Raw genomic sequence first — 16,825 nt, 5'->3', positions numbered from 1 at the left:
TCTTGACCAGTCCTAAGAAAATCAGCTTTTTGTTAGAAGGCAATCATACAATTACAATCCAGAGGAATTTTATTTGCAACAATTTGTAGTGATATTGTGAGGACAAACTACATATTTTTCCAAAGATATAATATGAACTCAGTTCTGTAACAGTTGACTTCTTTCAAATGTACAGTTCAAAAAGTTTTGTTCACATTATAAAAAAGATGTTGAGACTCTAGAAATTAAAGGAGAAGAGCAACCAGGATGATTAGAGGACTGGAGGCTAAAACATATAATGAACGGTTGCAGGAACTGGGCTTGGCTAGTCTAGTGAAGAGAAGGACCAGGGGAGACATGATAGTGGTCTTCCAATATTTGAGGGGCTGCCACAGGGAAGAAGGGGTCAAGCTATTTTCTAAAGCGTCTGTAGGCCAGACAAGGAATAATGGATGGAAACTGAACAAGGAGAGATTTAACCTGGAAATAAGGAAAAACTTTCTGACAGTGAGAACAATCAACCAATGGAACAGCTTGCCCTCGGAAGTTGTGGGAGCGCCATCACTTGAGACTTTCAAGAAGAGATTGGACTGCCATTTGTCAGAAATGGTGTAGGGTCTCCCGCTTGGGTGGAGGGTTGGACTAGATTACCTACAAGGTCCCTTCCAACTCTGATTATCTGTTATCTGTATGTTACAGTACAGGAATATAATTGATTTTATTAGACATGCATGTTTGGCTTAAGAGATAAGACTATTTTACCTTTAAAATGCCAAACTAATACAACCATATATAGGGACAGCTATCTGTAGCTTTTCATCCCCGTGTTACTTCCTCCTGATTGGAAATATTCCAGAAGCCAACAGCAAAGCAGTAGACTGAAAACCCAAATGATGAAACCAAAGTTTTAATAGCATGCTATAAATAAATGATTCTTTAGGTCAGGTGTAGAGAATCTGTGCTCATATTGATATTACTTAACTAGACCTCCTAGTAGCTCCAATTACGTTACCAAAAGCATTCAATGCTGAGAATTATAGTTTAGCAGCATTTAGAGAGCCAGAGGCTCATCAGACTTGTTTACATAGATTTGATAGCTAATGTACTTGAGGTTAACATGTCTGCAGTCTTTTCTCTACCCACATTCTTAACATCGCTAAGCTATGCCATTGCAATCTGACATATACATAAACATGGTATTCTCAGCCTTCTAAAAATGTAATTCCCTGAGTAAAAATAGAGGTGAATCAGAAAGAGATTAGCAAGGCATTTAAGAGACACCTCCCGTTAGCAGCCATATTGCAAGTTAAGTTTAAGTAGTTGTTCTGAAGACTCTTCAAGCTTATTGGTTGCCTATCCTGTTCTACCTCTCTTCTCCCCACTGAGGAATTACTAGTATTTAAGGATATGCTTCGTCTCTTCTTTAAACAAGGCGTGCCTACGTAAATTCGTATGATGTTCTATTACAAGACGCAGCTTGCAGGTTTTACATTTTTGCCCTTCATTTTCCTATCTTGTAAGACTTCTAGACTATGTCAAATTTTTCCCACCCATACAACTCATTTATAGGATCTGTGAAAATCAGGTCCTTCTTTTCTGACAAGCCTTAATTTTCCATCCACGGTAGGGAGATAAAACTAAAGGATTGGTAGTGCAAGAAAAAGTAACTACTATTACTTAAAATTTTAAATGATTGTAATTGTGGCCTAAATTGGGCAACAGGTCTATTATTTTTATATTGAATACTTTTAAGAAGCCAAGTCTTTAAAAGTAATTTTGCGTGATAAACAGAAATGACTTCTAAAATACCCGCTAAAACCTATGAATAGTTTATTTCCATTAGAACTACATTGTGCTCACTGGTGGGATTGAACATTTTTTACTTCTGGTCCTGTGGGCGTGGCTTGGTGGGCGTGGCAGGGGAAGGATACTGCAAAATCTCCATTCCCTCCACACCCCACTAACCTGCTTTTCATCTCCGTTCTCCTGTGCAGGGCAACAAAAGAAGACCCAGCCAATCTGCAGGGACTCGGGAGGCAGAGAATAGATGGGGGCGGGGCCAGTCAGAGATGGTATTTGCCGGTTCTCTGAACTACTCAAAATTTCTGCTACCGCTCTAGAACTGGTCAGAGCCAGCTGAATGCCACCTCTGATTGTGCTCATTATTTCATCAACCAAGTGACTGTTTCTTTTGCTTTATGACAATCTTATCTAAGGTGCTCTGTGCTCCACAACGAGAATTCTATTTACTGTATTTGCAGATTTTACTCAGGATAGAGTAAGTTTAATGTCATTACCCATAGGTCTCCAGAAAACAGAAGTAACATCTTCTAGTGGTAAAAAATTCTGTAACTGTAAAAGAAGGAAAATTTTAGGCTATACCAATAAAACTATGGATTCCTAATCACAGAAAAAATCCACCTATTAGCTGACTCCCCATCAAGTATTGTATCTACTTTTGGACAATGCCCCCCGAAAGATTCAGAGAAAGTGGAAGAGATTTAAAGAAAGGCAATGGAGAGAATCAGAGACAAATTATATGAAGAAAAGTTAAAGTACCTAAGCACTGTTAGCCTTGATATGACCAAGAGGGAATATATGTTACTGTTCAAATAGCTGTCAGCCTTCAAGATTTTCTCCCTTTGCTTTGCATCGTTCGGCTGTCATAAGTAACGGGGGGAGGAGGGGGAGAATGGTTATGGGAAGTGAACTGGAGGTGTTACAAACTAGAACTGTATAAACTGGGGGGGGGGGTACATTCTTGCTTAGGTTTCTATTGTATGCTATGCGTAGCTGCAACTCTTTATCAAACTATGTCAAGGTCAACGGACAGAAGACTCATCACTACCTGGAGATGCTCACATGATGATATACACAACTTTTAATTGGATGAACCAATTGAACTACTGGGGGTGGGAACATTGCCATTACTTTGTATATGTGATTTACGCGCCTATTTTCTCAGATTCAGAATTCTTTTGTTGCTAACACTTGATTTCCAGTAAAATATATCTTTTCTCTGATCAAAGGAGTCTAAGTATTTCTTTCTTGGATTTTGAATGGAGCACCAGCTCACAATAGCTAAAATAATGTCAAATGTTCTAGAATGCACAGCACAGAATGGAAAATCCCAATTTTAGTTAAGAATCTTTTTCTAACAGATTCTTAACTAAAAGAGAGCTTGATAGGGGGAGCAATTATCTAGAGATAGCGGGGTCTCCTTCACTGGATGTGTTCAAACAAAACATTTGTTAAGATGCATTAATCCAGGTTTTAGTAATACATGATAGGGTAAATGGTCCTGTCCAAGTTTATGATTCTATGCAAATATTGGAAAACCCCTCGATGGTTTTAATTTTCACATTTGTGTATTCCTATGTTAATGACACAGAAGGTATCAGAATTGGAAGAATAAAAACAAACAAAACATTATTTCTAGAAGAGCTTTTAAAATGAATTTTATTGTCAGAATTTTTTTTACAAGTAGCCATTTAGAGGCTTCATACAAGAACTCTGTTGCAAAACTCTAATAAATAGTCTGCCCCAAGTCCCAATATTAAAAAACAAACAAACTAGAGAACAGAAAAAAAAAGTCAGGATCTTAGAGTTGTTAGCAATATTTCCCATTTACAAATTTCCTCAGGCATTATAGAGATCTCCTTCATACAAGTTACTTGGGGGTGGGGAGGACGGACCCAACTTAAATATATTCTCCAGAAGCACTCCAGAAATACTTTCAAATCAATCCTCTTTGATGGCCCAGATATAATCAGAAATACATCCCAATGGGATGATCACCACACATTAAGCTTTAGGTCAAAGCAAACCATGTGGATTTGTACAATTATTAAGAATTATGAAAATGCATATCAAAGAAGGATAGGAAGACTCAATGGCAGCGGTTAAGAATATTTCCAGCAAAGCATGGTAGCTGGAACAAAGGAAAAAGTAATTTAGGAAGCTGACAGATATGGGCTGTTCTTACCAAGTGTGGAAATGTGCAAGGAGCATTATCACAGTTGCATGCAGTGGAGATCACAAACTAAAATTCACCATATGTCACTTGAAACAATGTTTAGCAGGCTGCAGTATACACACTTTTCCCTCCCCACCCTAATATTGAAGAGTCCTGCAGGTGTGACATTTTATGGTAAGTTAGCCTCCCACCACACATACTTAACAATAGCCAGTTTTACTGAAAAATCCATAATATGATAATCAAAATAAATTTGGAAGGAAGGAAGGAAGGAAGGAAGGAAGGAAGGAAGGAAGGAAGGAAGGAAGGAAGGAAGGAAGGAAGGAAGGAAGGAACTTTGCATGTTTTAATAACAGTTGTCCAATTATTACTTTATTTGAGGCATTAGCTGGAAAACTACTGAAAATTAATTTATGCCAACGGAGTAAAAGATATAGATTTGCATTTTTAACTTCTTAATCTGTGTGTGCACATATATAAAAAAATCTCTATATAAGTAAAGGTGCTAAGAGAGAATTCTAGCAGCCACGGAAAGCTATCAATAATTTCTTAGACAGCAGGAATTAAGTATTTATGAAAAATTAATTCAATCATTAGAAGGGACCACTGAAAGAAATATTCATGGCTGGTAAAAGACAGAATAATTCTTACAATAATAGCAATTTTTCTCTTTTCCAGAGAAGAAATATGCATTTAATATATCTACTTTGCAATGTTTATCTCAAGCAGTTTCGTTTGGGAGCATCAAATTTATATAGATGTGCAAAAAATAAGTGGATAGTTTGACATATCCATAGCTTTATGCTAGCTACACTTTATACACACATGGATGTGTATGCACATTCTGATATTCTTTGGGCAATGATTCTACACAACAGGTGTGGAGATAGCATTCTTAAGAGACACGCAAGACAGTTAACAACCTCTCTTGCCTGTAGTATATTCAAAACGATGGAAAGGAAGCATTGGGGGGGAAAAAGTCTTGTTGAAATATTTACTAAAGTAGCGAGAATGAAGCGGATTAATCTGAAATTTATACAAAGTAATGAATAGAATTAGAGGCAAATGGACAGTTATTCTAGTCCACTTTCCAAGTAATTTTATACAGAACAGGTAAAGAGAATGTGCAAAAAATCTAAAGACATTCACATTTTAGTAGTTAAATTTTTATTTCCTTTAAAATTATTATTATTTTCTTCTTTTCCTATAAAAGGCATTCACTGATAGTTGATCTGCAGTAATTCTGGGTGCTTGCAGATATGTTAAAATGAAATAAAGGAAAACCAAAAAAAGGTACCCCTAATATGAAACATATGAAAGTGCTCTGACTGGGTTTGTATAATTTAGGATGGTGTTAAAGCTCAGTCCCACTCCAGAGATATTTTTTGCCAATGTGTTTCGTTTCATATGTGCTATTAACTCATATCGATTGTGTTGAAAACCCATTCAGTGAATTTCTTCAGTTTTTCAGAGGCATTGTGCGATTCCTCTTGTAATCGTAAATTATCCTCCCGTAAATGTTGCACTTCAGCCTGAAGATTGGCTTTGTCTTCTTTTTCCTGAGAGAAGAATAAAAAGCACCTGATATCACAAGTGGATTTTACACCACAAGTATTACTGGCAACGTGAGCTCAGATATTTCTTAAAAGGTATTCCAAACTGGTCATGGCTTTTTCCTCTTAAGTTGATGACAAAGATATTTTGTCAGTTTTTCTAGATACATAATACTTTTCTTCCTCTTTTTCTAACATATCCTTTGGAGATTTACTAACAAATCTTTAAAAAAAAAAGCAAAACTGAAGAATCCCTGTTTTAAAAATATCACTGGATTTCACACATTCTGACAATAAGAACAAGAGCAACAACAAAAACGGAAACCTGGAACAGTTAAAAAGAAACAGATGGGACAATCATGGCAGCTCCAGAACAAGTGCTGCAAATTAATACAATTAAAGCCAAAACTGAGTATATTTTCAATGATGCTAATTATGTAAAATTAGAGATGAAATTATATACAATCTCTTTAGTAACTGGGGTAAAATCGTTCAAACAAACTGTAAATACTTCCATTACAGGGTGGAAAACTTGACCATTGGAATTTATGAAGATATTCAGCTTTATAGTTTGCAGAACTCTATTGGAACTTTGTACTGAAAACTGAGAATTGAAATGTGAGATTTCAAAATTCATTTATAATGTAATGTATCAAATATTACTGTTAGAGAAAAGAAGAAAGGATGGTACACTGATCCCTAGATACAACTGAATTGATGAAAAACTGGAGAAAATAACAAAATACTGTTATTTACAATTGAAGTTGAAAGATTATGGAGGAAAAAACTGATTATCACACCAATTGTTATTGGAGGTTTTCATGCAATACACACAGGATTCATCAAATTATTTACAAATGTAATTACAAATGTAACTGGACTGGACACAATTTTGCCTTGTTAAGTTTGCAAAATAACTAGGTTGTATTTGGAACAACCTATAGCTTTTGGTAATATCTTCAAGACTTAGTGGGTCATTCTAAAATATACTATTATTCCAAAAGCAGACTTATCAAGTGATCAACTGAGAGAAAACCAAATTGAGCCAAACTGAATATTTAATACAAGCTGATACTGAAACAAATATAATTACCTTCTTTAAATCTTCCTGTAATATTCTTAGCATACTCTCCAGCTGGTTCACTTTAGAAGCAAGAGAAGGAGGTGATTCTTTACTGCAGGAAAAAGGAAACAAAAATGGGGTTGCAAAGTTTTCTTAATATTTATTTCTTAATTACTTTATGCAGTACTTTTATTTTTTAATTACAATTTGGAGCTGCATCATGACAAACCATGACAAAACGATGAGCTGGAACAAAAAAACCTCTTCTGAATTAGAGAAGGTGGAATTCTTCATTGTTCTAATTTTAATATAGTCTATTGAAGTTTTCCAAGCAAGGGTAGCTTCTTCAGTAGTTGTTTGTAAGAATACACATACACACACACACAACTAATTTAACAAAACAATTTCATTTTTTTACTTTTTAAAAAATCATCATATGCTATAGTAATGAGTGCTTTCAACCTGCTGGGTCATATTAGGGATGTTACATTATGTTACATTTTCATTCAGCAAATTCTGGTTAAAGACTGTGAGCTTGTTCTCCACTCCTTTTATGGTGTGAATGCAGATTTTAGTTCAATGGTAAATTTATTTCAACTTTAATCAATGTTCAGATAATAAGAATTAGCACTAACTCTATAGAAGCAATTATTGATTTCATATTCTTTTTTTACACAATTAATGGTAGGAATTTTTAAAAATATACTTGGCACATCATGACAATAACTTCAGTATTTTCAGGTATCTCATAATTTTTAGCCTCGTCTTTTTAGAGTTGATGATATTATATATACCTTTTTTATACTTAAATATGTTCTTTGTTGTAAATATTACAGTAAAATCCCATTTGTCTGGAACATATATCTTTTCTTTTCTACTAATTACACAATCACTAAATGAAATGAACTTCAGATTCTTAGATAACATTATCACCTAACATAATATCCAGAAACTTCCTGATGCCGAAAACACATTTTCAGTTCTCCATAGGTCAGAGTGCATAGATTCTAAATTTCTAAGATTTACAGATTCCACTGCACAATAATTTTCCCACCCTTCTTAAAAGAGTCATGGTGATTTAGCGGATCACTTACTCAGTGTAAGGCTTCATCTGCGCAGCAAGCTGATCTTCAGCCTGATCATTACTTGAGCTATGGTTTTCATCACCACTTACAAAAAAGGATGCTCGCTGGACTGGAGGGGAAAAAGACAAACACATATGCTGATTTTCTTTTCATTAGTATTACAGTAAAAGCATATCATAACAAAATTAAAATCAATAATAGGAATTGAAGATCTACCCTTCGGGTAATTATGGTAACCTTTAATTCCTTTTTGACACTTTTGCCTTTGAGTTATATAATCTGCTCTCCTCAGTTAAGACCAGGTAATTTCTAGAATCTAATGAACATATAAGTAGTCCTCCTCTAGTGACCACAATTAGGACTGGCAGCTCTGTTGTTAAGTGAAGCCAGTTGCTAAGTGGAAAAATCACATGATCATGAGTGTGCATTCCTTTTTCCAATCCCCTGCCTTTTGGAATGCACATGCACATGCACATTCACACACATACACAGAGAGGCTGGGTTAATTAGCTGGAAGGGATTTATGTTTATGTCTACATTAATTGGAGAGGAAGGGATTTCAAGAGACTAAGTGGGGACACACTGGGGAATACACATCAAAAGTAACATAGTTTTTGCTAAGTTTGCTGTGCAAACAGCCTGGGTGCATTCTCCCTTGTACAAGTTAATAACATGGTTGTTCAGTGAATCTGGCTTCCCCATTGATTTTGATTGTGAGAAGATCCAAAAGGTGACCACATGACCCCAGGGTACTGCAACTGTCATAAATGCATGCCAGTTGCCAAGCATTCAAAGCTTGATTATGTGATCATGGAGATACTGAAACGGATGTAAGTGTGAAAACAAGTCATTTTCAGTGCCATTACAACTTTGAATGTTCACTAAACAACTGTTTGTGAATCAAGGGCTACCTGTATTCCCAAATGACTTTGGTGACACATTTCAGCTGTGACCAAAATATAGCCAAAATTTTGTGTTCCTTTTACTTCTTCTGACCTGCTGTGAAAAGTTATGTTTTGCAATTGTAGCATTCATAGTGAAACAACATACGTTGAACCCAGTAACACTAATAATTATTGAAGCATATAAACCAGTGGTCCCCAACCTTTTTGTGCCAGGGACCAGTTTCACTCAGAAACACTTTTTCAAGGACGGGGGGGAGAGGGGGTCGAGTTTGGTGGTTTGCTTGCAGACGTTTCATTATCTGACTAGGTAACATCTGATGTTGTTACCTAGTCGGGTAATAAAACGTCTGCCAGCAAACCACCAAGTTCAGGGAACACCAATGCCTCCTCATTGCAACCCTGAGCGACAGATAGTCCCTGCAGGACGGCTGAGAAGCCTCGCCTCTCGGCCCTGCCTTCATCAGCCCCATCCCTCAGGTGTCTCCCTCCCTCCCTCAGCCTCATCCCTCAGGTGTCTGCCTCGTTCCTCTCTCAGTCGCTCTCTCACTCCTCCACCAGCCCAGGAAGAAACTGCTTCAAAGAAGCCGGCAGGGTGGCTTTTCCTGTCGGCGCAGCTTCCCCAAAGCGCCCGTTCACCCCCACCCCGCCGCCCACGGTTCAATCCTCCGTTCTGCCTGCCTGCCTTCGTTTCTGGTGGTTTCGGAGCACAGCTTCTCCGAAGCGCCCGTTCACCCCCGCCCGCCCGCCCCACCGCCCGCAGTTCAATCCAGTGCTCCGTTCTGCCTGCCTGCCTGCCTTGGTTTCTGGTAGTTTCGGAGCAGCTTCGGCTGAGAAAAAGAGGCGAATAGTTATTATTCTCAGCCGAAGCTGCTCCGAAACTACCAGAAACGAAGGCAGGCAGAACGGAGCACTGGATTGAACCTGGATTGATTGGCGGCGGGGTGGGGGTGAAACGGCCGCTTCGGAGGAGCTGCGCCGACAGGAAAAGCCACCCACCCCCCCCGGCTTCTTTGAAGCAGTTTCTTCCTGGGCTGGTGGAGGAGCGAGAGAGCGACTGAGAGAGGAATGAGGCGGGAGGAAGCCGAAGCCACTGAGCCAGAGAGCAGGACAGGCTTCGGTTGCTTCCTCCCTCCCCTTCTCTCATTTGTGTCCTTGATCCCCGATCCCAGCAGCATTCACCGAAGGCGAAGAAAGCCGCCATTTTTTTTATTTTTTTTATTTTGCGGCCCGGTACAGAGTGCTCCACGGACCGGGACCGGTCTGCGGCCCGGTGGTTGGGGACCCCTGATATAAACAAAAGAAAGCAAATAATATTTCAGCAATCGATCATCTATGAAGATGAATATGGGTCTCAAGAGCTAAATAAAGACTTGTAAGTTGGTGTGAGCACATAATAAATAATGAACTCTTACCTTCAAAGGCTTTGGCAGCATCTACCAAATTTGACCAATCTAAATCTGAAGCTGAATCAGGCAAGGGCATGAGCCCTGGATCTGGCATCGGTTGCCTTCTCTGCTCCTGGACATCTGTGAGGGAGCTGTCAGAGGCAGAGAACTCTCCTAAACCACAAAGGATAGAAAAAGAATAAAAAAGAAACACTTAAGACAGATATTAAAAGCTAATAACCCTGTTCTTCATAAGGAGACAGAATCAAAATTGAATGGAATCATTCTTTTTTAGATGAAACGATTTTTCAAGTTACCCTAGCCTGCTACCGATATGTTCCCCAACTCCGCCAATCAGAAAAGAATCAGCATTTTTTAAAAATCACAAGGCACTAGTAAGTTTTATTTATTTGATTTTTTTTTAATCCTGCCTGTTCAAGGCGGTGAACATCTTTTCTCCTCCTATTTACTCCATAACAACAACCTTGTGAGGTGGGTTGAGCTGAGAGAGAATGACTGGCCATGATGCACAATTGGTCTTTTTGACTTCTGCTTGCTGCAGTCACCAAATATGTGAATCGTTTTTCAGAATATATACAGTTTACCTTAACTGTGAGTTCAAAAGAGTCACTTTTTAGCCACTCTTACTCCTCAGCATTTTTTCCTCAAAGGCTGGTTAAAACTATATGCTTGTTTGTTTTGTTTTCCTAAAAATGTTACCACAGAATGTTACTATAATGCATCCCATTTATTATTAAAAGATGAATAACAATTGGTAAATTGATTTATGATGTTTGATCATTCAAGCAAGGCTATTTCAAAATTATGGTATATATTTAGCATTTTCAGATAAAACATGTTTTTTTTTCAATTGCTGGATCAAATTGTTTCTGTGGGATAGGGCTCTAAAGGAGTCTAAAAATAAAGAGCACAACTATCCTAAAGTAATAATAACAATAATGTATCAAGCAGCATTCCTTTGAAAAAGTGTATTTAATATTCCAAATTAGCTACAATGTTAACAAATTAGCTAAAATGTTAACAATTAAAGGGAACTCAATAGATTATAGTATTCTAAATTCCTAAGTTATACAAGCAATGAATAATTAATAAATGCCAATTGATTGTCCATAAATATAAATGCAGATTACAAATATTGATTTAACCTTAGGCATGAAAGCCAATTGGATGACTTTAGGCTAGTTATTTGTTTTCAGTTCAACCCACCTTATACAGTTGGTGTGGGAAAATAGGATGTAGAACCATTATTTACACCACCTTGAGTATTACAAATAAAGGGCAGTATATGGTAATAACAATAATTATGTAAATAAAACAAAACATATATAGTAGGTTTAGATGTAGCATTTCACTTACCATGTAAGGATTTCATCCCCAATGTGTATGATGGCCTTCTTAGTGGTAATGATTTGGGGAGAGATGGGTATGTACTGGTGAAAAGAACATCGTTTGGAAGAGCTTGGTCCAGAAGGGAAGCTCGTGAGGGGAAGAAATGTTCTCTTTGACTGCTATAAATACTCTCATCTGACAGAGTTCGCTGCAAGGCACGCCTTGAAATAGGAGTGCTAGGGAATGGAGACTGAAAGAAGAATAACACAAGTCAAGAATGTGTAACACTCCCTTTAAAAATGAGCCACTCTTAATATGTTTTGTATCAGGGGTTGGGTTCAGGAAGTTTTCTAGAGGTGCAGTTAATCTGCATCAATTAAATGCTTGCTATGAGAATTCTTGTTACCCTGTGCTGTAGAAAAACATACTAGAAAAATCCTTATCACCATATTGGAAAAGTGTAAAAATGCAGGTTTTTTAAAAAGTGATATTCTCTTGCTGACAACAATATGGTATCCTAATCTCCTGAAGGATAACTGGGGTTGCATAAATAAAAGAGATAGTTTTATTATTGTATGGCATTTCCCAAACTAGCAGCATTTTAGAAGCCTCAGAATCCACAAATGGTGGGACACTCCCTTAGTGGAAACAGGTTTATGCTTGTGCACCTGTACTTGTTGGATAAGTCTGACATTCAAAAACAAACCAATTAATTGGTTACTTCTGCACCTAAATGCTGATGCAGCTTCCACTACCTTTACATGCCTATGTTCTGTCCATGAGAGTATACTGTGAGACAATAATTTATTCTGGTAATTATCTCATTTTTTTAAATAAAAAAGGTAGCATTATATGATAGTGCAGCAAAAGCTGGCCCTTCAGTTTCAAAATTAGGTTCACTTAAATTGTGAACACAATGAATTGATCTGTCAACTAATGAGTTCAACTGTCTTTTTCACTGAACTCCAATGATTTGGCTATGCTATGATACAGTGAGTCTTTCAGCCTAAGCTGTAGATATGTTTAGTTACATATAAGTTTTGAGATATTTCCTTATTTGGCTTCCTTAGGATTATAGTGTTATTTATTTGACTTGATTTTTATTATTAACTTTTTATCAGAAATTAATGATAAACATTTCTTCTAAGGGAGATATGATGAACTGAACATCACTCAGTCAAACTGGAGCCAAGAACCACAACAAAGATCAAGGAACCAGTGAATAGATTGATTCCTTGGAACCTCTCCAGATAAGGAGAGCACAGGGAATCACCCACATATGTGCCAGAAGGCTGCTCCTTGAGAGGAGACTGCAGGACAGCGGTTTTCCTCCAGTCTGAACACCAGGAGATGAAGGAATTCGACATCTTGCTTTGTAACTGTACCAGAAACTTTGAATGGACACTAGGTCCCCAAATCTCACTTTCTAATCAGTTTTAGAAGTTGTCTATTAACCATTTAAAAACTGTTAAGGGCCTTCAGAATGACAGGTTTGAAAAGCTTTATTGCATTAGTTTATCTTCAACTCTGAACAAAAGAAAAATTAATTATTAGCTTAAGAACTTAAAGAACTTGAAATAAACAGAGGAAGCTAAACAAGATTTTGATCTTAGAAAGTTACATACAAGTTTGAGTCCAGATAAATTTGGAATACTGAAACTTACAATAAGACTTTGGAATTAATTATAAAGAACAGGTTTCTATAGGAAACAGGCTTTTTTTTAAAGAAATGCCTACAGAGATAAGCAATTTCATGATTTAAAAACTGCACCCTAGATGGGACTAAAGATTTAGCTAGAGGAAAAAATGAAAATACTGAAAGCGAGTTTTGAAGAAAGGTGTTAGAAAGTAATAGCCATGACACCAACAATGTCAGTAATGATATCTGCTTCTATGGATAGTTTAGGTCAAAGAGATATTACTGAATAAATTATGTAGATATGGTATCAAAGTTATTAATTTACAACTGACAGACCAAGAGAATGACTTGGAAAAGGATATTTCACTGATCTACAAAAGAAGTTGGCTGATGTCCTAAAATTCAAAAGGAAAATACAAATGATAAAACCAAGAGAGGGACCTAGACATTTGTTTTTATATTGGATTTACAAAAGAGGCTTATTAAAACTTCGAAGAGAAATCAAATCCTACGACAATATTTGAACAATTAAAACTGTTAGAAGTAAAAAGAAGGGATATAAAGTTGGTTTATTTGAACAAAGTTAAAATAATCTATGTTGTTACTCCTGACAATGATTTATGGACTTTCTGCTGACACCAGGCCTGAAAAGATGATTCTATATAGATTTGTCTATAGATAAAGGATGGGCTAGAGCAGGGGTCCCCAACCACTGGTCCGTGGACCGGTCCCGGTCCGTGGAACAAATCCTACTGGGCCGCTGGTTTGCTGGGCGCCGCCATCTTGTTTTGATGAAAAAGTGCTTCCGGTGAGCTTTTCCGGGTAGAAAGCTCACCGGAAGCACTTTTTCATCAAAACAAGATGGCGGCGCCCAGCTGATGCCGGTACCGGGCCGCGGCATAAAAAAGGTTGGGGACCACTGGGCTAGAGGATGAAGAGATAACTGTTTGTAACTTAGAAGGAGTAAAGAGTCTATACCCCTTGAGATGAAGGTTGTAAGTCACTTCTGTACATATTTCTTTTCTCATTCTTTATCATGGTTTTACTTTCTTTTCATGTTCTTTTTGCTTGCACTTTTATCCTTTCTTTCTCTTCTCTTCTAAGTTTAGTTTGTATTAGATTTTGTCACTGTAATCAGAATTCTTACTAAAATTACATGAGGGTGCAAAGATAGTATGTCTATAACTCCTTAAAGCATATCTTTCTTTTACAGGGATCACATGGTAGCTATTCAATCCTGGGGTGACAATGCGGCTGCTTTAACAAGCTAAGAAAGGTTAGTATTATCATGTACCCACATTTCACTGAATTCAAAGAAATCTGTATTAAAAATGTCATATTAAGTTCAGTGAGGTTTACTTTTATGATTTAAAAGTAGAGCAATACACCATTCATTGCTGTAATTATGCACTGTGGCATACAATAATTTCAGCAGGTTCTAAATCTTATTAATTTATTTAATTCACTTGTGCTCTATTCTTGAAAAAGTTCATACGGGTGAGACATCAGATACTGAAAGCTTTAAAAATATTTTTATGAACTTGGATGTGAGGCCTTGCACGGAGGCCCAAAACAATTATGACGCCGGCAAGCCGCATGAGGACCTACCTTGCCTCTATTAACAATTGCTAACTCTCCATCTTGGAGTTTTTCACCTTTTGAAATTTTATGTTATTTTTATAATTTTAAAATTAGTTCTGATTTAATATTCCTTTTATTGATTATATTGTATGCTGTCCAGAGCCCCTCGATGAGGGAAATGGGCAATTAAGAAGTAGAAAACATAAATAAAATTTACTACATTGCTTAAATAATGGCTAGAATAGCACTAGTCTACACTTTATCAGCTATTTCTTTACAATAAGAAAAATATATATAAATAGGCCTCAAAGTCTTTGTTTTTTATTACTATGACTCAAATGTTTTCAGTGAGGATCGGATACTAAAATCCCACAGAATACAGTGATCATTATTGGTACAAAATATCATGATTTGCAAAGCTCCTGAAATATACTAAAAAGTTGCTATTTATTCTGCTGTAGCAGAAGCTTTTTGCAATAGCATAACATCAGCCCCTGCATGTTACATAATGATGTGAATATTTATATCTCTGAGCACATTACCGAAGTTTCTCAATCATCAGTACCAAATATTGTTACATAACTAGGAAGTATGTTCACCTAGTCATCCACTGACTGAGTTTATAATAAGAATTAACCTCAAAATCAGATACTTACTAAATAATTTGCTGCTAGAAATGTGTTCAAAAGTATATGCTTTGTTTTAATTATTATCTATTTACAGTCTTCAAATAATGTTTTGAAAGCACTGAAATATGATGGAACATAAACTAACAGGTTTTTCTAAGAAAGGAGAGATTTTTTTTAAAGAAAGGAAAACTAAGCTGTGTGTGTGTGTGTCTAAAAATATCTTGTCTTGTCTAAAAATAAGGACTGAGACTCCTGTTTCAACTATATATGTTCAGCAAGAATAAAATGAGCAAATATCTAAATGTGGTAGATAATCAGTTCCTCATTTTGTACACACTGTAGAACAACACGTCATAAGAGTTCTTACCTACTAAAATATGGTTGAGTTAAAAATAAAAATAGGTGCAGTAAAGTAACGTCATAAAGTTTTTTTTGTCAGCTGCAAACTATTTCTTCCTTGGTCATTTTTCTTCCTCCTCTTTTTCTAGAGAATCTGTCAATGGAAGATGAGGAGACACTGTCCAGTGCCTCATTTAAACTTCCCTAGTTTTTTTTTTTTTTTAAAAAACCTGACCACTATCACCCTATTTTTCTTTTGGGAAAGAGGAAAAGCTAAATTACAGTAAAGGGAGAAAAGGAAATCAAAGGGGGAAGGGGAACAATACACTCTGCAGAGGACAGCTAACCTTTTCCAAGGACATATCCTTATTTATTAAGAGGAAGCATATTTAAAGAAAGGCTTGCAATAGCAATTGTGTCATACATTTGGCAGAGAGTTTGCTTAATGGAATGGCAACCATCTATCATCTAAATAGAGAAGATTATATTGATTATAAACATTTTCACAACAGACATTTTACCAACCACTGACTGCAAGAATCAATCATTTAACTTAATAGGGATTCTATGGAAGACATAACCAAGTGTTTGATAAATCATGAAAGAAATATTCATCATTCCCTTCATAAAGCCAGTAAAAAACCATGGGAGGGATGGTGAAATCCTTGCTTACAGTATTTTTTTTTTCCACATCAGCCTTAAAGGCAACACAATGAAAAATAATCTGTTCACAGTGGCTCGTCTTTAGAAGTTTTAATAAGCTGTTTGGGATTTTGACAGGCAAAGAAAGAAGTTTCTTGTGCCCTCCTTTGCATGGTTACTGTGGAAACCATTTAGTCTGACAAGCATGAAGGGTTAACCCAGTGCTTTTCAGTGTGGAGATCTCAGAAATCTGGGCATTTTCTTCAGTGCTATTCATTACAACCTTTATAAGTACTTCTATAGAATCCAAGAAGTGTTTTGAGAAGACTTAATAGATGTAAACACCCCAAAATCTGGAAAACCATTTATAACATTAGGCACAGATACAGTGGAAAAATTCCACTAACTGGAATTCCTAAGTGCTACGATCAGAAAAAATAAGGAGCTGATCAATTAAATGAAATGTGAAAATTCACATCTATTAGTATTAATAGCTCTCAGACATACTTAAAGTTACGTTTTTCCTAAAATTGTGAAAAAAACAAAAAGGTCAAAGGTTAAAAATGGGACCACTAGTGGTACTCATGATGCGAGTTCAAACATTGTTAGAGGTATTAATGCCTTGTTCTTGCTTCTACAGATTAGGTTTCTAGCAGATACTGAGTTGACCTTATCATTTGAAACTAACTTAACGAATAA

General features: G+C 36.6%; 1 protein-coding gene across 4 annotated transcripts in view; it reads right to left on the bottom strand.

Moving 5' to 3' along the window:
- Window positions 1-3,421: 3,421 nt before the first annotated feature.
- Window positions 3,422-16,825, bottom strand: part of SIPA1L1 (signal induced proliferation associated 1 like 1) — a 165,287-nt gene continuing 151,883 nt past the window's right edge. For 3 of the 4 annotated variants that reach the window (XM_026671102.2, XM_087951616.1, XM_087951614.1), the window contains 5 exons: window positions 11,324-11,546; window positions 9,974-10,120; window positions 7,666-7,765; window positions 6,602-6,683; window positions 3,422-5,514 (listed from right to left, as the gene is read on the bottom strand). In XM_026671102.2, the coding sequence (XP_026526887.1) occupies window positions 5,371-5,514; window positions 6,602-6,683; window positions 7,666-7,765; window positions 9,974-10,120; window positions 11,324-11,546 (696 nt within the window). In that variant the 3' untranslated portion in view covers window positions 3,422-5,370. The remainder of the gene's footprint in view (window positions 5,515-6,601; window positions 6,684-7,665; window positions 7,766-9,973; window positions 10,121-11,323; window positions 11,547-16,825) is intronic. The other variant, XM_087951615.1, reaches the window with a different exon arrangement.

This window comes from Notechis scutatus, chromosome 1 (genome assembly GCF_049901735.1).
Source record: "Notechis scutatus isolate UNSWTSFEM ecotype Mainland chromosome 1, rNotScu1.2, whole genome shotgun sequence".
NCBI lineage: Eukaryota > Metazoa > Chordata > Lepidosauria > Squamata > Elapidae > Notechis > Notechis scutatus.
Note: the sequence above shows the minus strand (reverse complement) of the source record. Positions and strands in the feature narration are given on the sequence as shown.